At 47.7% G+C, this 26,216-nt stretch overlaps 2 protein-coding genes across 2 annotated transcripts in view; one reads left to right on the forward strand and one right to left on the reverse strand.

Annotated features, from left to right (window-relative positions):
• Positions 1-8,807, reverse strand: part of GPATCH1 (G-patch domain containing 1) — a 43,892-nt gene extending 35,085 nt beyond the window's left edge. The window contains exons 1-3 of the mRNA XM_032614707.1: positions 8,702-8,807; positions 3,388-3,522; positions 970-1,055 (exon numbers count right to left, since the gene is read on the reverse strand). Of these exons, the coding sequence (XP_032470598.1) occupies positions 970-1,055; positions 3,388-3,522; positions 8,702-8,774 (294 nt within the window). The 5' untranslated portion in view covers positions 8,775-8,807. The remainder of the gene's footprint in view (positions 1-969; positions 1,056-3,387; positions 3,523-8,701) is intronic.
• A 7,821-nt stretch (positions 8,808-16,628) lies between these two features.
• Positions 16,629-26,216, forward strand: part of RHPN2 (rhophilin Rho GTPase binding protein 2) — a 59,389-nt gene continuing 49,801 nt past the window's right edge. Inside the window, exon 1 of the mRNA XM_032614292.1 lies at positions 16,629-16,738. Coding sequence (XP_032470183.1) covers positions 16,670-16,738 — 69 coding nt within the window. The 5' untranslated portion in view covers positions 16,629-16,669. The remainder of the gene's footprint in view (positions 16,739-26,216) is intronic.

Consider the following 26,216-nt stretch of genomic DNA (forward strand, 5'->3'; position numbering starts at 1 on the left):
TACCAAGGGGGAAGGGGAGGGGGAAGGATAGATTGAGAGTTTGGGATTGACGTGTACACACTGCTATATTTAAAAGAGATAACCAACAAGGACCTACTGTATAGCACAGGGAACGCTACCTAATATTCTGTAGTAACCTAAATAGGAAAAGAACTTGAAAAAGAATAGATACACATATATGTATAACAGAATCACTTTGTTGTACACCTGAAACTAACACAACACAACACTGTTAATCAACTATACTCCAATGTAAAATTTAAAAAAAGTTTTAATTATGTTGGAATATTTTTTTTAAAAAAAGAGTCACCATGGAAGGCTGTGGACTCAGCTTGACAGACACTGCACTTTTGGGGCAGTTGGGGCTTTTTCAAGTAAATTTGCCTGTATATGACCTTCCCCTTACACTCTTTTTTTTTGGCTGTGTTGGGTATTCGTTGCTGCGCGCAGGCTTTCTCTAGTTGTGGTGAACGGGGGCTACTCTTCATTGTAGTATGCGGGCTTCTCATTGCGGTGGCTTCTCTTGTTGCAGAGCATGGGCTCTAGGCGCACGGGCTTCAGTAGTTGTGGCACATGGGCTCAGCCGTTGTGACTCACGGGTTCTAGAGCATAGGCTCAGTAGTGGTGGCACACGGACTTAGTTGCTCCACAGCATGTGGGATCTTCCTGGACCAGGGCTCGAATCTGTGTCCCCTGCATTGGCAGGGGGATTCTTAACCACTGCGCCACCAGGGAAGTCCCCCCTTACACTCTTGACTTTAGAAATTGGCACCAGCCAGTTAAGGCACTATGCCAATGAACAAGAATCCACTGATGTACAGGGCACTATGGAGTCCAAATACCAAAATGATAGTCTTACAAACAAAGAGGAAATCGTACACTGAACTTTCTGGGGAGAGAGAAGGTGCTACAGCAACCAATTACCCACATCTCACCGGCTAGCTGGCAGCTAAAGTTCTGCATACCCACCTCTTCATCCATAAAATCTTCGGGACCAAAAACAGATTTGTCTGCTCTGTTCTGTCGTGAAGACACAAAGGAAGAGGGTGTCCATCCTTGAAAGAAAAGCGTTTAGAACATTACAATCCCAGACGGTATTGTGGTTTATAACTAAATAATTAAGTAACACATGCGGACCTGAAACCTCCAATAACTACAAACTCTTAGTTACTTCGCATCTCACTGCTCACATAGACACAATTAGTCCACACAAACTTCTTTTTAACCCCCATACGCCCTGTTGTCAGAACTCAGTGGATACAGTAAGGTTTCCCCACAAGAATTTGCAACCAAGAGAAATAAAACGATACATTGAAAGTTAAACTGTGAAAGGAACACAAGCAGATCTCAGCAAAAAGATGCAAGGTCACCTTATAAGGCAGGACCACTCTGAGACCACCAGGACAGCAATATACACCAACATACTAACATATCAAAGAAACAGTATGTCAGGGTGCATTAGTCGGCCATGAAAGGATTCAACCTGGCTAGTCTAAGGGCAGGCGATGACCATACTAGGCCCCCAATTCCATCAAATACCTGAGTCCTATAACTAACACTCCTGTTCCCCACCCATGGTAACCAAACATGTGCTGTGGAGAAAATGCCCCAGAGGTCAAATGTATCTGTAACCCTCTAAGATATACTTTTTTAGTTTTCTCTAAGAGTAGCACACCTCCTTCTGACTTCCAACCAGAGTCTTGGGGAGCTGAGGAGTATGGGGCAGACCTATTCTTGGTAGGTGGGTAGAGCAGCCTTGTAGGCCAACTTGGGAGAAACCCCAGGACAGTGAAGACCAGCTCTTCCAGGCGATACCCTGGCCCAGCACCTTCCTCCACTTTGGATATCTATGGTCTTTGCCCTGTATCTGCACAGGACCTGAATCTGTCACTCTTAATGGTAAAGAGATATTCCAGTGTGTTAACATATCACAGTCTACTTGTGATGACTAATCATTTGAGCTGGTCTTCCTTTTCAATTAGAATATACAGCACAGCCATAATTATAACAACCAGCAATGTATTCATGTACTTCTTTCTTCACAAATTCTACTGCCATTTTTAACATTTTAATAAGTGCGTTACTTTAATAGTGCCTTAGTTACCTTACTTTGCTTTTCTTAATAATAAGGCTGAATATTCCACGTGGCATTTCGATCTCCTCTGGAGTAAACTGTTCAAATACTTTGATCATTTGCTCATTGAACTGATCTTTATACATTCTGGATACTGAACTTTAACCATCTTACTTACCCTAATTATTTTTCTTACATGCCTTCCCCCACCCCTTTCTTGTATTGTTTTTCATCTTTATTTTACTACCGTCATTTTTTCTTAGATTTATTTATTATTTTTATTTATTTATTTTTGGCTGCATTGGGTGTTAGTTTCCGCATGTGGGATCTTTCGTTGTGGCGCGTGGGCTTCTCTCTAGTTGTGGCGCATGGACTCCAGGGCACGTGGGCTCTGTAGTTGTGGTATGCGGCCTTAGTTGCCCCACGGCATGTGGGATCTTAGCTTCCTGACCAGGGATCGAACCCGCGTCGCCCTGCATTGTAAGGCGGATTCTTTACCACTGGACCACTAGAGAAGTCCCTACTATCATTGTTATGTATGAGTTACTTTTCAAAATATATACGAAAGATCTGGCTCATCTTGCTCTTAATAACTGCTAAGTGAGTTAATCAGTCATCTTCATTCGTATTTGATATACATAAGCCATTTTCTTCCAGTTTCTGTGTTAAAATGTTTTTTAAAAACATACATTACTTTTTTTTTTTTTTTTTTTTGCTGTGCTGTGCAGCATGCGGGATCTTAGTTCCCCGGCCAGGGATTGAACCCGTGTCCCCTGCAGTGGAAGCCTGCCAGGGAATTCCCAACATATATTATTTTAAACAATACAGAATTTATTATACTGCATAATGTGAAAAATTTGACTGACTTTTCTCCAGGTGGAGAACATGTACTGACAAGTGATGCTGTGGAACCCAGTGTTGGGACCCGCAGGGTCCTCAGCCACAAAACAGCTGGGACACCTGCCCTCCTTAGGCCCTGAGTGAATCTGTGTGACAGCACTGAGTGTGTGGCAAGATATAGTATAAGACAGAAGTCCTTATTATCATTTAATCATTTGGTTATGACGTATCTATTTTTTTTCTTTAAAGTCAAAGAAAACTCTCTCACCTTCAAGTTATAATCAATGAACAACACATAAGTTGTCTCTGGAAACATTGCAAACATTCAAAGAACACAAAAGACTACAGTGTATGTACTAAAATGTTTTTTAAAGTTTTTTTAAAAGGGAGAGGTGAGGGAGGGGAGCAAAACTCCTACGGTATTTCAATCATTTGCTTTAGCGATATAGTAGCTACAAGTAGGAAAATCCTACCTTCTTTTGAACCAACGGTGTTGAAGTAACCAGCAGAGAAACCTCCACTGAAGGCTCCATGAAATCGTTTATACCTTCCTTTTTCGTCTCTGACAGTCTGATCCTGAAGAGGAATTGGTTTCTTTGGTCTCTCGCCTGAAAAAATAGTATTTTGAATGGGACAGAAGGTGATGGTGGGTTAGAGAGGATTTAAGGAAAAGAACGTTTCTTTAACATAATGCATTGTTCACTTCTTGTAACTTCAAATATAACAAGTTTAACTAAGTTGCTATTCCTCGACCTTAGTAGCTGACGCAGTTTAGAAAACAATATCTCTTGTTTATATTAGAAATGTTTTAGCAAAAATGGCCTGCTTTTCCCACTAAATTCCATTATGAAAACTGAATTATTGGGCGAAGGGTTCAGAGATGGAGGTGAAATCTGCTGGCAGTAAAGTAGGCAAGCTGCTGGGGTGGCACATGGTGTGCAGAGGTTTACGGCAAGGGACACACTTCTATATCTCTTCTAGAAATTCACAGCATCCCCGACTCCAGAATTTTTCTATTGGCATTGCCCGTTTTCCCCAAATCTTGAGTTTCCTTATTTCTGGGACTCTCCTGATGTCACAATTACTATTCTTTAAGCTTATTCCTTTACTTACTTGGCTGAAAAGGGCTGGGGTGCTAAATAACACCAGTGAAAAGGAACTTAGAATTCCCTAAAAATTTCCTTAGGTTTCAAGTTTCATGACACAAATTACTGCCTAATTTTATCAGTTCTAATTAAAACTTCGGAATCTATTTAAAACAAAAAGTAACCATCAAGTTATTTTCAAACATTCACTACTGAAAGCAAGCTAGACAGTAGTTAAGCGCTTGGGGTTGAGAGTCACGGCACTCTGGATTTTAAAGCTAAGCCCACCTTTACTAGCACTTTGGTCACCTTTACTAGGGACTATGGTCATCTTAGCCTCTCTGTGCCTCAATTTCCTCATCTGTAAAATGGAACATTAATAGTAATATCTATTTCATAGAGTTGTTATGCAAATTGGATCAGATAATGCCTGTAAAGTGCTTAACAAAAAGAGGGACCCACAATAAACATATTTAAAGTACTAGCTGCTCTTTTTTAAATTTTATTTATTTATTTATTTATTTTTTGGCTGCATAGGCTCTCAGTTGCAGCACACGAGGATCGTCGTTGTGGCACGTGGGGTCTTTTGTTGAGGCACATAGGCTTCTCTCTAGTTGTGGCGTGCGGGTTTTCTCTTCTCTAGTTGTGGCACAGGGCTCCAGGGCGCGTGGGCTCTGTAGTTTGCGGCACACGGGCTCTCTCGTCGAGGCGCACGAGCTCAGTAGCTGTGGCGCTCGGGTTCAGTTGTCCCGCGGCATGTGGGATCTTAGTTCCCTGACCAGGGATCGAACCTGCGTTCCCTGAATTGTAAGGCGGATTCTTTACCACTGGGCCACCAGGGAAGTCCCCTAGCTGCTATTGCTGTTATAGTAATAGTAGTACATACAGTAGGTAAGATGTATCCTAAAGCCCATGTATACCTGTTACTTCAGTAATTAAGCCAGTTACTACTTCTGGATAGTGCAACAAAAAGTAAAGAAATGTCTAGCCTCATAGTCCTAAATTCTTACTTGTAGCTTTCGGAGGCTTTAGGTCATTTCTAGAATATAACCCACAGCAGGGTAATTAAGAGGGCTCTGAAGACAGGAGATCTGGGTTCAAATCCCTCTACCCTCCTACTTGCTAGCTGTGTGATTATAGGCAAGTTTTTTGATCTCTCTAAGCCTCAGTCTCCACAACTATAAAATTAGGATAATAACCGAAGTCACCTTGTAGGATGGTGCCGAGGATTAAAAACCCCGAGAACTGAGCACAGTCCCTGGCCATAGCAAAGCTTGGTTAATATCACGACAATTTCATTTCACTCTAAAGAACTGAATTACAACTCAGGCCCCACAGTCCAGGACTTTCACCATTGCTTAGAAAATACAGTACACTTGCTCCTTTACTGCACGTGCACCTGGCACAATTCCTGGCTAAGTTGGAGTTCCTCAACCTCAGCACTACTGACAGTTTGTACTGGATAATTCTTACTTGTCTTGTACAGTGGTTGGCAGCATCCCTAGCCTGTCACACTAGATGCCAGTAACGCCCCCATCCCAAAACAGCATGACAACCAAAAATGTCTCCAGACATTGTCAAATGTCCCCTGGGGGGGCAAGTTCATCCCTGGTTGAGAAACACTGGGTTAAGGGGAGAGATGACAGGTCCTGCCAACGTGAGGTTCTGTGCTTGCTCTGTTCTCCAGGTACTCCTGAGCTGAAAGGGGAGATAAGATCTGCAGACAACTAGGTAGAACCGGACAGCAGATGACAAGGGCCAAGCAGTGTGGGTGACCAGGTCCCACAGGGCTCCTGAGGAGGAGGCCCCGCCTCTAACCACAGCACAGGAAAACTCCAGGGAGGAAGTGGCATTTTAGACAGGCCCTATTATAATTATTGTTACTAACAGTATTATCCCATTTATCATACCCTGATAAGGAGGCTCTGATTAAGTAAGTGCTCTAAGGTCCACAGCTCATAAGCACAAAGCTGAAATCAGATCTCAACTCTGCCTCCAAGTCAGGGACACAACCCATTCTGTCCTTTACTTGCTCCCCACCAGAAGTTTACTGAGGGCCTTTCCGTGGAAGCAGCCCTGTTCTAGATGCTGGGTGTGGAAAACTGAATACAACTCCGTCCCTGTTCCCAGGGCACTTCAAGCCCAGCAGAGGAGACCTGCATGTATAGGAACTGTTCTGACAATGTTCAAGGTCCACAACATCAGAGTCACCCAGAGGTGTGAACATTTGACAGCTGCACATAGGGACACAATTCCCCATGGAGGCATTAATTCCATCAGTAAACAGTAAACAGGACGTGGAAAAGGGGAAGGTCAGATGTTTGAGAAAGTAGTCTAGTCTGACTGGAGGACAGGGAATGCACGGAAGATGGAACCAAAAGGGCAGATAGCGCAGCGGGCCTGGAACACAGTGCTGCAGGGTCTGTGGTACGTCCTGTGGGTGACTGGGAGCCACAGATAGTTTTAAGTGGGAGAGTCACAACATCAAGGAAGAAGAAAATGGTCCTAAATTAATCTGAGTGCAGGATGAGCAGGCGATGAGGAGAACTCTACAGCCAAGTGAATGTATCTAAGGGAAGATTAGATAAGCACTGAGGCACCTTCCTTCCAGGCCAGAGGGCCTACGTGTCTATGAGTCTGTGGGTAACAGATCAGCCACTCTCTTACCCAATAAAACTTTTTGTCAGGGCCAGCAACTTTAATTAAGTAATGGAGTCCCTCCTCTACCAATGTTTGTCTAACCTGTCACTAGAACTTCAAAGTAGGAGGTAAAAGTGATTATTGGTCTAGTATGTTATATTGTAAAATGTAGTCAGAGTGTGTTTTAACTTCAAAGTGCTTAGGAAACAATGGATCAATCCTCAAAAACTCCTAGTACTGAGAAGTTAAAGGATAATTTTAGGCTGGGGGGGGGCTGGAAAAAAAGTCCATTCTACTTCAAGAGCCTGGCTAGACCATTAGGCTTCATCACAGATTTTGTACACCATCAAAACAGGAAGAATTAGAAAAATATAGGTCAAATAGTTGATGACTTACCATATGTCACTTCACAAGGAAACAACTGTGAGACCAGAAATATAGAAATGACACAAACTCCTGCTTGGCAGGGCTGTAATAACCTCCACCCATGCATGTTTAACCCTGTCCTCTTCCTGCATACCTAAATTCTAACCAGTTTTCAAGGGGTCCCATCCTGCCTTCTCAGGTTTCCCTGTTAGCTTGTATAGGTTATTTCCTCTCTACATCACATACTTTAGCACTTGTGAACCTCATACTTTTGTTCTCAACTAGATTTGAAACCCCTCAAATTAAGAATCTTTGCCAACCAGTTTCTTGAGACTATGGGATGATGTGTTTGCTAATAAAGCTAATGTGAGCTTAGATTGTGGTAAAGAAACACAGTCTAAAATGAAGGACATACTAATAACGGCCCCAGTCTACCCACACTCTGGTCCCATGCTTGAAGAAAGCTCCGAGAAATTAGGGTTGAGGGGACTTGAAGCTTAATTTATTAGAAAACTGAGTGTGGTACAGAGATGTCTTAGAGGAAATGCAGGGGGTGTCCTTAAACACATAAGAAGCTTTCAAGAGACTAGCATTTCTCTGTCTTCTGTAAGCAGACAGTAGGAACAGGGCCAGCATTTGGTAGAAGTTTCTAATGATTAGAACTGTTTACAGAGCATAAGAGGGTAATCAGTGGCAACGTCTCAGAAGGACAACCAACCTGACACGATGTGGTCAGGGTAGGAAAAAAGGAGAGTCTGCAAATAACTCCTAGCCCACCAAACTTCCTTTGTCTTTCCCACAGGGCTAGCACTGCCATCAGACCTTACTAGCCATCCAATACATACTTTATGAAACAAATCAAGGCATTAAGTGGATCAGACCAGAAACACAGGGGAGAATCTTGCTTCATCTTGCACTCTCCCCCACATTCCACCAGCGAGTAGGGTCAGCTCTGCTTTCAAAGCACATCTCAACTCACCACTACGTAACCACCGCCACTATCATCGCCTGGCCTCTTTTTGCTCATCTCCCTGCTTCACTCCTGCCCACCTCCAACCTGCCTACCCTCAAAATCGAGGACAGAATAATCTGAAAAATATACATCCCTCCTTTGTGTAACCCCCTCCCCCATGACTCTTCTATACTTAGTATTAAAATCCAAACTCCCTGACCATACCAACTAAGACTCAACCCCCGCCTCCCCCTCTGCCATCATCTTCTACCAGCCTCCCCCTGGTGCTGTCTGCTCCACCCACATCAGTCCTGCCTGTCCCTCAATTTGCCAAACTGGCTCCGACTTCAGAGCCTTTGCACTTGCTGTTCGCTTCGCCTGAAATGCTCTCCCCCCAAATCTTCGTACGGTTGCTTCCTTTCTCTGTTTCAAGGCTGAGCTCAAACGTCCTCTCCTAGGAAAAACATTGCCTGACCACCGCTCTTCCCCTATCCCCGCTCTCACACGAGCCTGTTTATCATCCTTCTTCTTCCCATCCCTCCGGGCCTCCCATCCGTCCCTGCAAAACGTGAGCAACCCGCAAACACAGTGCACGCCTCTCTGGTCGCTGTTCCCAGAGCCCGTAGCAGGCGAGCCTTTCCCCCGGTGCCAGACAAGGTCTGGCACAGGGTTGTGCGTTTTTGCCCCGAATCCTGGACCCCCGGCCTGTTTTCCACAGGCCCCGGCGACGAATCTAGCCCGCACCTTCTTCCAGCAGCTCCAGGCCCGTCCCATAGCTGACCAAATCCTCGTCGCTACCTCCATCCAGCGCCGCCATCCTGCTCCCTTCCGGGCCTCGCCCCCTCGCTACGGAGGCCTCAATGGGCAAAATGCCTTCCGCGCTTTAATCTCCGCGAACCGCAGTGAAGTTCTAAGCGCAGGTGGCGGAAAGTGCTCACCCCGCCCGGCAAGCCTCTCTCGGATCTGCGCCGGGTGGTTCTCAAACCCGTCCTGTGGGAGGCGGACCTCGGCAGGAGTTGTCTCGGAGGCTTTGGCTGCCACGACATCCCATCCTAGCTCCACCATGTGCCGGTCAGGAGGAGGCGCCTGGGAGAAGGTGGAAGGCACTCCGCTGTCGAGCTGCAGGGGTGGTTCTCCGCGAAGTCTGCCCACCCCACACCCCTCCCCAACCCGGTCCGTGCCCTTCCCCCACTTGCCCTGCCGGCAGACCCTGCTCCCCCTCAGTCCTACCCCTGCCATCTGCGGGAACTTGCCTGTACTCCCAGATAGACACACGCACTCTGTGTATATCACCCTTAGGTTGATAAGTGGAGTCCCCTTCCAGACCTCTGAAAGGATTCAGACAGGGGAACCCTGATGCCCACGGTGACGGTAGCTTGGGACAACACTTGGTCAAGGAAGAAGAGATTAAAAGAAAAGGAGAAGGAAAGGGGGGGGGCGTGGTGGGAACAGAGGAAAACAGGAATAAAGAGAAAAATAAAAAAGGAAAGAAATTTGAAAAGAGAACGAAGAAAAGGAGAAAGAAAATGCAAGCGGACAAGCAAAAGGCTGCTGTGAGGTGGGGTGAGGGACGCTGAGGGCTCCCTTACTGAAGCCAAAGAAACAAACATCTGTCCAATAGGGTGCTGTTATCCCACCGCAAACCTTCTTACAGAAGAGAGAAACAAAGCCCGGGTCTGCAAAATGAGCGTCAGAAGTCTGTGTGAGTGAGAATCACTAGCGTGTTGCTAGAATGTCCCTCCTACCCGTCCCCCAGGCCTCCTGAATCAGAATCTCTGGGATTGGGATTGTTTCTTGAGCACTCCAAGCACACTCTGGACTCAAGGCCTTTGCATTCACTGTTCCCACTGCTTGGAATACTACAAGCATGATTCATTGCCTCACTTGCTTCAGGTCTCTGCTCAAAGGTTACCTACTCAGCGGAAACTTTTCTGACCCTATTTTAAAAACCAACCCCTATCACCCCATACCCTACTATATATTTTCCACAACATTTGTCACCTTATATAATTTGATTTACCTATTTATATGTCTATCGTCTTTCTCTCCCAATGGAATGGAATGTAAGCTCCCCTTGGAACGTAAGCTCCAAGAAGACAGATTTGACCCAGTTTTTCTTTCTTCCTTTGCTGTATCCTCAGAGCTTGGAACAGTGCTTGGAAGGTAGTAAGCACTCAATAAATAATTTGAAGAAAAGAATGAAGAACTAATTAAATAAGTCATGGTACATGACTTTAACAAAAACAATTATTTTAGAGACTTCCCTGGTGGTCCAGTGGTAAAGAATCCATCCGCCTTCCAATGCAGGGGACGCGGGTTCGATCCCTGGTCGGGGAACTAAGATCCCACATGCCCTGGGGCAGCTGCTGAGCCCGCGAACCACAACTGGAGAGAGAGAAAACCCCATGCCACAACTAGAGAGAAGCCTGGGCACTGCAACGAAAGATCCCACATGCCTCAGTGAAGATCCCACGTGCCACGACTAAGACCCAATGCAGCCAAAAATAAATAAATAAATCTTAAAAAAAAAAAGACTCTGAGGTCCCAATGCAGGGGGCACAGATTCGATCCCTGGTCGAGGAACTAAGATCCCTGCATGCCACACAGCAAGGCCCAAAAAAATTATTTTAAAAACACAACCTCAAAATTTTTGGCAAGTTTCTGGTCGAAAAGTGGAGTCCATGTCCCCTCCCTTGAATCTAAGCTCCATGAATCCTTGACCAAAAGAATTCAGTAAAAGTGACAATATAACATTTCCCACACCCGAGCTTGAAGAAACTGGTAGCAGGAATTCCCTGGTGTTCCAGTGGTTAGGACTCGGCTCTTTCACTGTACGGGCCGGGATTCGATCCCTGGTCAGGAAACTAAGACCCCACAAGCCACCGGCATGGCCAAAAAAGAAACTGGTAGCTTCAACTTTCTGTTTCTTGGGATGCTGGACCTTGAAACCCCACTTCCATTCTGTGAGGAAGCCCAGGCCATGAGGAGACGCTATGTGTAGGTATTCCAGCCTATGACCCGGCTGAGGTTCCAGTTAACAATCAGTATCAATCACCAGACACGTGAGCAAGGAAGATTCAAAATGACTCCAGTTCCAGCAGCCATCTGACTACAGCTGCATGAGAGACCAAAAGCAAGAACCTTTTAACTGAGTACAGCTACCTCTGGAACCATGAGAGGTAATAATAAAATGATTGTTCTTGTTTGGAGCCATTAAGATTTGCAGTAATTTGTTAACAGCAATAGTAACTGGAACAACCTATATGATAGAATACTGTAAAGCATTTTAAAATGCTGGTGGGGTATATCTCCAGCATATGCTGTTAAATGAGCAAAACGGGGTGAGACGGAGTACACAGGATGCTGCCATTTATATTAAAAGAAAACATAGGGCTTCCCTGGTGGCACAGTGGTTGAGAGTCTGCCTGCCGATGCAGGGGACGCGGGTTTGTCCCCCGGTCCGGGAAGATCCCACATGCCGCGGAGCGGCTGGGCCCGTGAGCCATGGCCGCTGAGCCTGCGCATCCGGAGCCTGTGCTATGCAGCGGGAGAGGCCACAACAGTGAGAGGCCCGTGTACCGCAAAAAAAAAAAAAAGAAAACATATTACATCCCCAATGTGGGGACACAATACACCCACAAATATGCTATATCTCCAGTGAACTCCCCAAAGAATCTGGTAATAGTGGTTGCCACTGATCAAAGGAAATCACAGCAGGAGGGATACATGTATACAGCATTGTACCCCTTGAATTTTGTTTTGAGCTACATCCATAGTATTCTTTCCAAAACATTTTTATATCAGTGTCTTAGTTTTCATTTTAAAGGTTTTTGTATGTATTAGCCCCTTTCCTGCCTTGAGAAATTTAATGTACCAAAGAGAAAGTGTCTTTGTTTATTGAAGCCCTGCAGGGTCCCAGCATCACCCTTTGATCATCGTGTGAATAAATGTAGATATTGAAAGTAAAGAAGGTTGGGGACTAATCCATACAACCAGACAAATCATGAAGGTCCGTGATTTTATTTCTGAATTACTCCAAATAATTTTCTTACAGCTTATAGCTTCTAAAGAGGCAAGCAAAACCCAATACATTTATTATTGAGAGTTTACTTAATTAGATTTCTGACAATCACTGCATTTAGTAAAACAGTAATGGGACTTCCCTGGTGGTCCAGTGGGTAAGACTCTGCCCTCCCAGTGGGGGCAGGGGTGGGGGCCCGGGTTTGAACCTTGGTCGAGGAACCAGATCCTGCATGCATGCCACAACTATGAGTCCGCATGCCACAACTAAGAGTCCACATGCAGCAACTAAGAGCCGCATGCTGCCACGAAGATCCCACGTGCTGCAACGAAGACCTGGCACAGCCAAAATAAATAAATAAATATTAAAAAATAGTAATAATAAAAACAGTAATTACCAACCTTTCTGACTCCAGATCTTCAGAAGGAACGACTGGATGCTTCATCTGCAGCCCTGGTCACTAATTACCCAATACTCCTGATTCTTGGCAGCAGGAACCCCTAAACAATGGGTTTTTGTGTGTGTGTGTTTTTTACATCTTTATTGGAGTATAATTGCTTTACACTGGTGTGTTAGTTTCTGCTGTATAACAAAGTGAATCAGCTATACATATACATAAATCCCCATATCTCCTCCCTCTTGCGTCTCCCTCCCACCCTCCCTATCCCACCCCTCTAGGTGGACACAAAGCTTGGAGCTGATCTCCCTGTGCTATGCGGCTGCTTCCCACTAGCTATCTATTTTACATTTAATAGTGTATATATGTCCCTGCCACTCTCCCAACAATGTGTTTTTATGCAAAACTGTAGAAGCTTAAACACCATATACCCTTCCTTTCTTATTCAGACAGGCGAGAAAGCACAAATCTCAGGAAACTGCCCAATAGGAAGATGGGCTGAATCATCTGGGTAGGGAGTAATTTGTTCCTATGGTCCACACATCAGTGCTGGCAGTGGGATGGTCACTCATGACATGCAAAGAAACCTGCTCTATATGCTTGGGAATCAGTGTCACTCATTTTTTTTCTGTTGAGTTTTCTTACTGAAATACAATATATGCACACAGTTCTGTGCATTTTCACAAAGTGAACACATCCGTGTAACAATAAGCAGGTCAAGAAATAGAAAATTTCCAGAACCCAGAAGCAATAATCCCAGAGTAGACTAATTTTGTCTGTTTTGTACTTTATGTAAAATGGAATCATACAGTATTTTTTCTGGCTTCTTTGGCTCAATAATATTTTTGTGAGCAAAATATTTTTTATTTTTATTTTTAATCCATAATCACTTCTTCCAAATATGACAAAATATCTTTCCTTTTAAATCTCGAGGAACAGTGTAGAGTAGCACAGTGCATGGTGCTGCATCAGGCAATCTAACTTAGACTGGTGACCTCTGAGCCTCAGCTTCTTCCTCTTTAAAATGGGGATGAAAAAGTATCCACTTCATAGGGTTGTGGATCAACTGAGATCATGTATGCAAAATGCAAAGCACAGCTCCTGTCACAAAGTATGCAATAAATGACTGCTGTGCATTTAAGACCATATTTCAGAGCTGGGGAAACTGAGGTCACAAGGGGTAGAAGGATCTGGCCAAGGTGACTTAGTGGCAGAGCTTGCCAAATCTAGTGTGGTTTTCTCAAGTCAGCGCTCCATGGCACCATATGGCTTCAATTTCTAAGACTTTTTTTTCATAAAAATTGCAAAATTGGGTCTATAATTTACAATGAATTTCACCCACTTAAGGGTTAACTTGTGATTTCTACTTTTAATTTGGCAAATTTCATCAGATTCTCCAAGACAGGATGTACATCAGGCTGCCCCTAGAGAAGCCAGTGCTCCTTTTTTCAACAAGCAGGTCTTAGGAGGTGTGACTTACATTTTACTTAAAGAAACTGAGTACCTGGACAGTCAACTGCTGGCCCCAGCCTGATGGTAAAACAGGGACTTCACAAAATAGTTGTTTGCAGTTGAGATTTTAAACCTTTGCCTATCTCAGAAAGTCCTACCCCGACTCTTTTGTTAGGAGCACAGGGGGCTCACTGGCAGTTCTTGTGACACACACCACCAACTGGGTTGACAAATAGGAGGTTAGATGTTACTCTCCTGCTGGGTCAGCTGCAGCAGCTCTCATTTCCTGATCACAGCAGGATCAGAGATACGGGCTCAGGCCTGTGAGCCCCCTGCAAGGAGTCATGAGAATGTCTAGAGATGTCTGGTCCTGCACAGCCTCAAGGAGTGACACACAGATGGTTCACAGGGCCAGGAGATGCCTGTTGGGACGCACAGAGAAGTGCTTCTTTTCCTCTGAAGCTAGTATCAGGGTGGGGGCTGGTGTGTCCTTAACAGCAGGCTTCCTTTTCTTGCTCTTCTTCCTTTTTAATAAAAGAAGCAACTCAAGAAGGCAAAGGTGTTGGGCTAGATTAAATAACAGATTTTGGTTTTCACTATATTCACTTTTATGTGTATGTCCGCATAGGTCAAAGTAGCACTGGTTTTCTGCTTATTGTTATGACATAGTTGTGTTTTAAAATAAAGTGTTAAAGTGAGTTATTTTATTTTATTTTTATTTATTTATTTCTGAAAACTAGTCAGGTCTGATTAGGATTTTCAGTTCTAATAAAATTGTGGGTTATTGCACTAGATATAGTATTTATTATACAAACTTTATTTCTTTAACCATTGTATGACAGAAGTGTGTGTTTTAAAGTGAGTAATTTTAAGGAAGACTATTAAGTCCATAATAGTACGAGTGATATGTATATGTGACAAATTGTAAAGGCGATTGGAGCTTTAAGGTAGTAGAAGGAGATGACAAAAATCTGAGAGTGGTAGGGAATGACTGGAGTCAGCAGCCCTGAACTAAACACCGATCTCAGCCACTAATGGCTAGCGTGCCCTTAACCACTTCACTCCTCTGAGCCTCGATCTTCTCACCTGTTAAATGGAGATTATTCATTTCTCTTATTTGCAGAAGGTTCGTGAAACATAATATCTACAAACTTTCTGGCTAGAATAGAGGTTCTATTATTGATAACTTTATTATTAGTAGTAGCAGCAGTAGTATAGAGTGACCCGCCACCCCAGGATCCCCAAAACGGAAGCGGTTGTTTTCAAGTCCCAGCTCCGGGTGAGGAGTGTACATTTCCAGGGCCATGAATTAATTCTAGGGTGACCGACAATGCTGAAATTAGCTTGATACTCATTTCTGACCCTAAGGGAGAAGGGAAGTTTCTGCATTTGCCACAGTTTCCCAAACACCTGTCCCAGCTGCTTAAGATTCTTCAGGTTCTTTCTTAGTATTAAAACAGTCCTTTCAGAGAACGCCTTTTCTTGTGCTGCGTCTTGGAGCCGGCAGTGATGATGAGTTTCTTTTTTTTTTTTTTAAACATTTACTTGGCTGTTGCTACCATTTATTTTAAACTCTTGAACATCCCCCTGATGCACATACTTTTTTCTTTTTCTTTTTTTTTAAGAAGAAAAGGAAACGCTTGGCTTGTTTTGAAAGCAGATTGTATTGTGTTCTACCTGTGGCACCTACGCGACGGCCAAATGTAGCAGTAACTGCGCAAAGGTGTCCCTTAGTTGGGAGAGGGGGTAGAAACTGCAAGACGCTGGCCAGGAGGGGCGTGGCCGCTGGGGGGCTTCCGGCTCCGGCAGCCCAGTCCTGGCACCCTGTCTGCTAGTTCTACCCGCGCAGTCCACCGATCAGGGGAGCTGGGAGACAGAGCGGTGCGACCCCTGTCTCCAGGAGTCCCCCTTTCGCTCCTAAGCTATTCGCGTCCCTACCGCGCAGCTAAGCGCTTATACACCACTTTGGTTGTAATACCTTGAACCAGGTCAAGAGAGGGTGATCCGGACCCATTTTGCAGTTGAGAAATCTGAGGTTCGAAGTGGTGGTTAAGAAACGTGCTCAAGGATACTCGTCGAGTCTCTTGGGTACGAAACCCTTTCTGGGGATCCTTCCTTGGGTGGACCCCTCTCCCCTCGTCATCTGTGACCTCCCAGTGGATCCGCCTGGTTTCTGCAGAGCGGGTTGGGGGACAGGGGGTTGATCGCTGTGCCAACAGGTTTGAGTCACCCGCCAAGGCCCTCGGTGGCGCCGCCAACTCTCCCTCAGCGTCCCGGACTCTGCCCCGGGATCCCTTTTGGCGGGAAGCTGTTCCTGACTGCTCGGCCCAGGGCCCAGCGCTCCCGCCACGCCCTCGACGTGGCATCGGGTATGGTCACTGTCCCCTCGTCGTGCGCGCAGGAGCCGTAGCTTCACCCACTCGCTGCATTTATCCCCGCGGTTCCAGACGAGGAGCTGGATCCTCAACCCGGGCCTCGCTGCGGCAGCGGAGACCCCCGGCCCGCCCCTGCGCTCCCGGAATGAGGCTGCAACCACTCCCAGATTAAGCCCCTGAGGCTGGGAGAGAGCGAGCGAAGAGCCGAGGGGATCTTTGCTCTCCCCTCCGCCAGCCTTGCCTGCGGCACTGCTGCGCTCGGCCAATCCGGAGCCGGGGCGGGACCGGGGGCGTGGTCTCGGCGGGCCTGGCTCGGTCTCCAGGGCTCCCGGCCGGACCTCAGGCGGAGCTAGAGGGGCGGTCACTCAGGCGGGGCGGGGCGGGGCGGAGCGGAGGCGGGGCCAGGCGCCCTCTCTGGCCAGCGCGCAGATGAGCTTCAGTCTGTTCTGCGCTCCCGCGCTGCCAGCATGACCGATACTCTGCTGCCCGCGGCCCCCCAGCCGCTGGAGAAGGAGGACGACGGCTACTTTCGGAAGGTGGGCGGCTTCGGGCGGGCTGGGATTCTGCGAGCTCCAGACTTCTTTCCCCCCAGGCTGTGGAGGGGGCTGCGGGGCGCGCGGCCGGGGTCGACCAGGCCTGGAGGGGGAGGGGGCGCACTGGCCTGGGGCGCGCCCGGCGGAGGGTCGGAGTGGAGGGGTGCGGCGGCGGTGCACCCGGCGGCCGAGAGCAGGTGACTTACGGGGCTGGGGAGTGGTGTCTGGGCCTCCCCGCGCAGGTGCCAGCGGAGGACAGGACCAGGAGAAGTGCTCGGGGTCGCCCCCGTCGGCCGTCCCGCGGCCCTGGGGAAGGGACCGGTTCCCAGTGCGCTGGCGCCCTCGGCGTTGCGGCGCGTGGGGACCCGAGCCCAGCTTCCACCCGAGCGCTTGGCCGGGGCGCGTGGAAATAGGAGCCCCTCAGAAGGGATGGCGTTCCCCTTTTGCCTGCAGAATGCTTCCAGTGTTTGCCTCTTCGACTTTTTCGCCCCCATCTCTGCCCCTAGTTGCCCAGGAGGGCGTACGCGCTGCAGACGTGAGGGCAGCGGTTTCGCCCCCTCACCACTTTTCGCTAAAGCGGATTTATCCGATTGTTGGGTAGACCTGCGGGAGGTGCGGGCTCCGCGGGAGCTTGGTACATACCGTGGCCTCCCGCCGTGAAGGTTCGCAGCTCAGCCCGTCAAAAGTGGCTCCAATCCACGGAGCGGGGTCGCTGGGATGTCCGTAGGTTGCAAGGCCTGGGCTACAAAGATGCTTTTGAGCCCGGAGGCACGGGGACACCTTCCATCCTTCTTCCTTGTCCCTGTGAGTCTAAAAATAGCCTTTGGCTCTTGGCCATGTTTGACTAGGTGGGTTGAGAAATTGTTTTTTTATAACTTCTATGACGGAAGGCAGAGGACGAAATTATAAACAGGGCAGTGAAACTGTTTCCCACAGAACAGTCAATTCTCAATTGTTCCACACCTAATGATCCAGTCAGTGAATGCTCTTGGCGTCTTCCTCCTTCTCCCATGACGCTGCCTTTGGGCTTTTGCTTTCTGGTGAGGAGCAGTGGCCCTAGAGGATGGGCAGGAGGAGAATCTGGAAACAGGTGAGGACAGAGTTGGAAAAATTCTTTTTGGTTAAAAAAAAAAGGAGTAGTTTTAAGGTGTATTTAAGTTAAAAGATGTCATCATGGAATTATAGGATTATAACTTCTAATTTTGTGTGGCACTGGGGACAGAGCATCACAGGCCATGGAATTGCAGAAGGAGGCCAGGCCTGGGAATCCCTAGATCTCAGCCTAGGGCCTCAAATCCTGACTGCCTCCCCCACAAAATTGCAGTGTAGACTCCAGCAAGTTGCTGCATCTTTCTGGGACTTCATTTCCTCCCCAAATTGTCCTCTGAACAGGTGGAGGTCTGGACCTATAGCAGCATCTGGGGGAAACAACAGAGGAAGGGGCAGAAGAGGTGGTGAACACGTGCCAGGGTTATGTTCCCTTGTCTTCCAGAACAGGTTTTCCAGGGGAGGATGTACATAGGACTGAGTGGAAGGCAAGGGAGCTGTGAAAGGATGCAAAGCTGAGGGTTTTTTAGGTGTGGTTTCTCCGGTGGTAGATAAAGAGAATCATGGGTGCAAAATACGATGAATCACTGGTTTGCAATTAGAAACATCTCTTCGGAAAATGAGACCTTGTAATGATCATTGTGCTACGTCATAGTAGTCCAAAGAGTGTTCCTAGTACAAGGTTAATAAAAGGTATCAACGTGGAACTTTCCCTGCTGTGTGACCTGAGCCAGTTTGTCCTAAAACCAATGCTCCTTGAATGAGACGTAGATGTCGTACAGGTGAAGGAGGGGAGGATGAACACTTCAGGTAGAGGGAACAGCATGGGTGAAGGTACAGGATTGTGAGCGTTTGTGAGTGAACCCTTGGGGGTGTGGAGGTGTAAGTGGGAACTAAGCTGTTCGGGAGTCATGCCTCCTGGATGCATGGGAAGGGAACCTGGAGATCTATCAAAGTGCTTCATGCAGGACCAGACGTGTGAGATTTGTGTCACAGAAAGACCACTTGGAAAGCTGAGTGATCAGTAGGTGAGCGATGGGGGAGAGGCAGTGGTGGAGCCAGGCAGGGAGGAGTGTGGAAGGTTAATCCTCATATTGTCTCTGTCCTACTCCGATACGATCTACTGATGACTTTTCAGTCAGTTATGTAAAGCACTAGGTAAACACAGCCTCACCACCCATCCTTTCCAACAGCTTGCACCCCTAACTCAAACCAGGGGTCCAGACTGGAGGCAGGGATCCCAGTGGGGAGGGTGCAGTGATGAGGGCCTGAGCAAAGGCAGTCAACAGGGATGGGAAGAACTAATGGACCAAAATTGGTGGGGAAGTGCTGCTGATGGGAGTCCAAAATGTCTGCCCTTTGGTGTCTGGGGGGATGGTCAGGCGCCTCACTGAGGCGGGGCAACCAGGAGGCTGAGGTAGAGGTGGTGGGCTTGAGGCCCCTAAGCGACATCTGAATGGTGGTCCCAGTGGGGAGTCCACTCCCTGAACCCGGCAGCCACGAGAGCACCCTGGCTGGAGATGCAGCTTTGGGGGACACCAGTGTGGGAGGCAGTGGGATAGTGTGAAAAAGGACCCAAGGCAGAAGAGAATAATGCCTCCATTTAAGGGACAGGCAGAGAGATGGTAAACAAGCCCAGAGGGTGACAGTATCAAGGCAGCTGAGAGAAGAGATCTTTTTAGTGGAGAGATGAGGTTGACAAGTCAGAAGAGCCCTGGAAAATACTGGGTTTAGTCCTTTAGGTGGTTGTTGGTAAATGAGTAGGTGGAGAATTGGGGGCAAAAGTCAGTGTGGTGGGGACTTTCCTGGCGATCCAGTGGTTAAGACTTCACCTTCCAATGCAGGGGGTGCGGGTTCGATCCCTGATCGGGGAGCTAAGATCCCACATGCCTTGCGGCTGAAAAACCAAAAAACATAAAACCGAAGCAATATTGTAACAAATTCAATAAAATATTAAGTCTTTAAAAATGGTCCACATCAAAGAAAAATCTTTCAAGTCAGTGTGGTGGAGTACAGGTGGAAGAAGGGCAGAGAAAATAGTTGCTGGGGGGGATGGGGGTAGGGGAGAGCGAAGAAGGCAGGTTTGTTTAGAATGAGGAGGTTCCTATTGCCTGCTGGTCTTGGGCCCTGAACGTGTGAGACGGTCTTCGGCAGAGAGGGCCCCCTGGCAAATCAGGGTCTTCTTGGGGTTGTGCAGGACATGGCTGTACAGAGCCCGAGGACAAGGACTCAGTTTGGCCACAGGTCAGACATGGACACCCGTACAGACCCTGGCCTCCTGGGTGAGCAGCTTGGGGCAGGGGGCTCTCTGAATTTAAAACAAACAAAAGAGCTCCCCTGGTGGCGCAGTGGTTGAGAGTCCGCCTGCCGTTGCAGGGGACACGGGTTCGTGCCCCGGTCCTGGAAGATCCCACATGCCGCGGAGCGGCTGGGCCCGTGAGCCATGGATGCTGAGCCTGTGCGTCCGGAGCCTGTGCTCCGCAGCGGGATAGGCCACAGTACTGAGAGGCCCGTGTAGAGAAAAAAAACAAAAAATACAAATACAGAATCTTTCTGGTCTATCACAATATGTTTCTCTCTTCTCTGGCTTCTCACTTTTTGTTTTCTTTCTTGACACTAATATGTTTAAATAGAGGTACAGTTCTATAAGAATAATTAAATAATAAATTATTTTCTTAAAAGAATGACCAGTGGAAATGGAGTTTCTTTTTCCCAAACAGATTTTTATGCTTATCCTAATGAAAGTCTTGGAAGAATGTGTGTTTGGGCCTATAGTTAATGCAGAGTAATACACATTTCCAAGACATTACATCCTGAGAGCTGGTCCCATCTCCAGGGCTCTCTGGGGGCTATAGTCCTGAAACCCACAGGAAAACCTATTCTTGGCCAAGAGAAAGCTAGCTAGAAAAAAACTAGAGAAAGGCTGTTGAAAGAGCCTAAATGAAAGACCTTAGCAGTAAAGGGGAAGAAGACCTTCAGTACAAAGTGCAGCATTGTGGGACCTTATCTCTGCCTCGCCGTCCTCTGGGAGCACTAATGGCCCGAAATGAATTTAGCTCCATTGTTTTTACCCAAGAGCTGGAGGAGAAGTTGTTTCTTGTTCACAGAAGCCTCCAGGCTGGACAGGGCCCCAAGGTTCACTGTGTCCTGGTTCGTGGTCCCTGTTTACTCTGGATTTCCTCAAGGCTCCAGCAGAGAAGGAAGGAAGAGAATTTTTTTTTTTTTTTTTTTTTAACCCAGAGGCTCCTCTTAGGTCCTCCTCTGCACCATTCATCTTAGTGGGGTGTAATTTCACGTTAGACACACGTGTGCATCTTATATAAGCACATGTGGAGGGACATGCTGGACTGAGTCTGAGGAGCACAGCGTGAGTCATGGGGGCTCATCCAGTCCATCTTTTTTTTTTTGAGAATCTATTTTTGGCTACGTTGGATCTTCGTTGCGGCACACGGGCTTCTCGTTGTGGTGGCTTCTCTTTTATTTTATTTTTTATTTTTTATTTTTTTTTACGGTATGCGGGCCTCCCACTGTTGTGGCCTCTCCCGTTGCGGAGCACAGGCTCCGGACGCGTAGGCCCAGTGGCCACGGCTCACGGGCCCAGCCGCTCCGTGGCATGCGGGATCCTCCCGGATCGGGGCACGAACCCGCGTCCCCTGCATCGGCAGGCAGACTCCCAACCACTGCGCCACCAGGGAAGCCCGTGGTGGCTTCTCTTGTTGCGGAGCACGGGCTCTAGGTGCACGGGCTTCAGTAGTTGTGGCTCTCAGGCTCCGCAGTTGTGGCTCGTGGGCTCTAGAGCACAGGCGCAGTAGTTGTGGCGCACAGGCTTAGTTGTTCCGCGGCATGTGGGATCTTCCCGGAGCAGGGCTCGAACCCGTGTCCCCTGCATTGGCAGGTGGATTCTTAAGCACTGCGCCACCAGGGAAGTCCCTGCCCCCATTTTTATTGGGTAGTGATGATGTTTCTCCAGGTGGGGGTGGGGGAGGGAGGAGGAAGGGTGTTAAAGTTTGTGCTGCTGCCTCTTCCCTACCCGCTACCCCACCATGGTCAGAGCCAGACCCTACAGGCCAGGCTGGATCCAGGCTGATCATGGCCTTGGTGAGGGTCTGTCCAGCTGCACTGGTGCACACCAGCACCCCAGAGGGCGTGGTGGACAAACTCCTCCTCACATTGCGGGATCCTGGCCAGGAGGGGGTCCCCTGGCAGGAACAGAATTTTCAGGTGACTCAGAGGAGAGTCTGCATGATGAGCTGTAACACTGTAAATGTCCCTGGCTTCCTGGGGCTATTTGGACGGATTCCAAGACACCACCTGATGATACAGGGCATTGGCTTTAGCCTGATCACCACTTCCTCCTTTGGCTCAGGTACTAGAGTCTCGTGACACAAAGGCTGTATTGGAGGTGGCCACAGAGGAAAGCGGAACCGCAGGTGCAGCTCAGCCAGACTGAGTGTCTGGCAGAGCTGGCAGCAAGGGGTGCCAGCTGGGGGCAAGGTCTCCTGCCCGTAGCGCCAGAAACAGGGAGAGATGCAGGTCCTTCTGGCCTTGCTAGTCAGACCCACGGAGTTCACTAGGGCCATATGCCTTAGAAAATCCTGTTCCGATTGGATTCTAAGAGGAGAAAAAGGCAGGTGATCCAAGACTACAACTTCAGAAGTAGTTTCTTTTTCTCCAATATTATTGTATTATAAGAGTAACATAAATTGTTGTCAAAAAGGGTAATAACAGAAGTGTACAAAATCACACACATGTACCATCTCCCCCCACCAAGGACTGCACACTAGTGGTGAGTACGTCCTACCAGTTGAAATAAACAGGTCATCAGTTGGGTCTGAAAATACATTTGTCTCTTAGAAATTTTGGTGATTGTAAATCTTTGTAGAGTGGCACGCACTTTGTACACACACGGTAGGTGTCTGTAAAGATTTGTAGAAGTGACTGAAGGGAGTCTGTTCATATTGTGGCCCCCTACCCCCATGTGAATGGATGGGGACGCCAGAGGGAGGCACCTGGCAGAGATCCTGGAAGGGGAGGAGACCTCTTTACAAGTGCCAAATTCATGTTTTAATTTTTACGGACACGGAAAAGGTAGATTCTGTTCATCCAAACTGCCCTGAGTCTCCAGCATGGTGAAAAGTTAAATTAGATGTATTTTTGTGTATTGCAGGGTATTGCATGCTATTTCTATGCTTTCTGGTTGACAGCTTCTGGCTAACTCATAAACAAACAATTCTGTTTTCCAGAGCTTGGTGGTTGAGTGAGGGGTTGCATGACTAGGAAGGAAGGCAGAGAAAATATCTTTGTGCTGGAGAGGCAGCAAAAAGCACCCCACTCTTCCATGCCCTGTGTGAGGGTCATGAGCCAGGGGACCCTGCGTGGTCACCCTCACTCAGTCTTCCTCCTGACCTGGAGACTTCAAGTTCGCACTGTGCCCTCAATTTGCTGGAGACACGGCTACATGTGTGGGCTTTAACTTTGGCTGCGTGGAAGAAAGGCCCTCACTGGTTCTTGGGGTGGAGGAGAGCCAAGTGCCAGGCACTGCCTAGAGCAGGGCCCCCCCACCCCCTGCTGGGGAGGAAAGACTGCTCCCTACCCTGTGTCTGCCTTCCCAGTGGCCTGGCCTATCTGCCTTTTCACTGTCGGTCTCTGCATATTGTAGGTCAAGTAGCCTTTCCTTTCTTCCAAATCCACTGACTCCGGTTTTTGCCTAGGTGCTGCTCTTAAATACTTGTTTCCCAGCTGAACAACTTAACTATACCCTAAAGGCATGTGCGTGTATATTAACAAATAGAGTTTTCACTCTGGGTGAACTTACTCTCCTTAAGACTTTCTTAGTTGTGGTTACCAGAAGATCGAATCCCCAATGGTTTAGGCAGAGGAACACACCATGGTACATTCCTACAGTGGAATTCTACTCAGCAATTGAAAGGAGCAAACCACTGATAAGTACAGCAACATGGATGAATCTCAAAGCATACAACTGAGCAAAATAAGCCAGACACAAAAGCGTACATGCCCTATGATTCCATTTAGATGACATTCTAGACCAGGCAAGTCTACGGTGATAGAAATCAGAGTCTTGGTTGCCTTGGGGGGTAATGAGAATGGTCTGTATTCTGATTGGAATAGTGGTTACGTAGGTATACACATTTATCCAAACTCGTTGAACTACGTACTTAAAAAGCTATGTATTTCATTATGTGTAAATTATACCTCAATTTTTAAAAAATGGCTCAGGCAAGAAAGGGAATGCATTTGGCTCCTGTAACTGAGAAGCCCAGAGGAATGGCTTCAGGCCTGCCTTGATCTAGGGCTCAAATGCTGCCACCAAAACTCAGTCTCTCAGCTCTGCTCCCCCTAGGTTGGCTTCATTTGGGGGAGACACTCCCCCCACAGTGGTAACGTGGCTGCAGCTGCCCAGTCTCACATCCTCCTAGGTTCAAGGCTGATGGGGAAAAATGAAGGCCCCTCCTGATGGGCTCTGTTGTCCTATGTCAGGTGCTCACCCTGAATCAAACTCAGGGCTGGGGCCTTTGGTTTTACAACTAGCCAAGCATGAATCAGATGTCCTTCCCCTTGGAAAGGAGGTGTGGGAGCACGGATTTACAACCCCTGACCGCTATGGGCTGCGAGGTGGGAGAGTGGGACGTGGGTCACTGTGGCCAAAAGATATGCACCGAGCTGGGCAGCCCTCAGCCAGGAAGCACGTAAGGGGTGTCCGGGGGTTGGTGGGCGAGCTGTCCCCACATTCCCACACATTCCTGCCGCTCGGGCTCATCTCAGAGTGGCAGGAAGGATGTGGGCTTAAGTCCTCCTCCCACCCTTACTGCCTCTAGCATCTTGAGTAGCTCACTTACCCTCCAAGCCTCAGAACTGTGGGGTCTGAGATGCCATACCAGAGTCCACGTGGGCTGACTGACAACCTGGGAGACCCCACTAAGCTAGTGAGGAAGCTGAGCTTTACTCAGTACTTGCTTTTCTTGGGTGTTGGCAGTCGGACCATCCTTCCACGTATTGAGACTGACGCCAATGCCCAAACCTTAGGCTCGTCAGGTAACTGACAGACTCTGTGTAGTGGACAGACTCTCAGCTTCACTGTAAGACTTATGGACAGTGACCCTAAAGGCAAGGACAGTTCATTTTCATTTGTTCCCCCCAATCCCTCCCCACTTCCCAGGCCAGGCAGGCATGACAGGTGCTGCCTCGGTCCTAGGCACAAACCCTCAGTTCAGTTTGGAGCAGCTCTACATCCTGTTGTGAACCAATTAAGAACTAAGATATGGCTGAGGACTGTGGGTCCCCACTAGCAGAGAACCCCTGGCAGGGGCCAGTGGACAGCTAGCAGCCTCTGGTGATGCCAGGGGGTCTTTTGGACAGTCTCGCCCAGATTCATCTCTCAGGGCTCTGGGAAGTTTCCAAACAGCCCTGCGGGCGTTTCTGGTGTTTCCAACAGGTCTGGCATTCCTACCTGTCAGTAAGAAGTAATGTAGTTTGCGGTCCAATTACTCAGTCAAATCTAATCCTAAGCATTCCTATGTCTTATCTGGAAACTTGACCCTACATTTATGGGCTGGTTAGGGTGTAGTGATTCCAGGCCAGCCAGAAGTTGGGTGAAGTATGGGAGCAGGAAAAAGTTCTTATCCGTGAGCTGGAATGGCTGCGTAATCTTAGCTCTGGGAATGTATGTAAAGGAATTAGTTATTAAGCCTTCTCTGTAAAATAGAACACAGCCTTGGTGAGCCATGTAATTTTAAGTCAGATTGAGCCATCCCTTCATAGTAATTTTAGGACGTGGAAAGGAAACAGACCGGCAATTATTTTAGCCCTTTACTATTAAGTTATCTTAATATTAAAGACATTTTAATCTTAGATCTGAAAAGAGAGAATTAGTTTTCTGATTTTTATTTTAAATCAGGGATCATTTAATGGTTTGAAAGATGTTAATTTTAAGACTATTCCCGCTCAGATTCTGAATATCTGTGTAATTTGAATTTGTGCGGCTGCATGGGGGACAGGTTGGTGGCCACCTGCTGGGATGGGAGAGTGAAAAATCTTTGTGGAAGGAGAGATGTAACTTATTTCTGACCCTCTAGTCTAAAGGCCACTGATATGGGAATGCCTGAGAAGGTTGGGGCTGCAGAGAACCCATTTCTTCTTCCTTGGGGTCAAGGCCATGGATGTGGCTTGGGCAGAGGTGTGGGAGGCTAGGTATGTGTGGAGCTGTGATGGCAGTGACCAAGGCAGTGACGCAGAGAGAAAGGGCAGTCCCCTCACCAGATACTGTCCACCAGCCACTCCCAGGGTGTGATTACAAGCCCATCAGGGCGGAACCGAAAGATAAGTTTCAGAAAGGAATGGAGCGTTCCCTCAGATCCCTGGGCTTCTACCTGCTGGGGTGGGAAAAACACTATAAGGCTAAAAGGAAATTTTTTGA

This window comes from Phocoena sinus, chromosome 19, assembly GCF_008692025.1.
Source record: "Phocoena sinus isolate mPhoSin1 chromosome 19, mPhoSin1.pri, whole genome shotgun sequence".
In the NCBI taxonomy this organism is placed as follows: Eukaryota; Metazoa; Chordata; class Mammalia; order Artiodactyla; family Phocoenidae; genus Phocoena; species Phocoena sinus.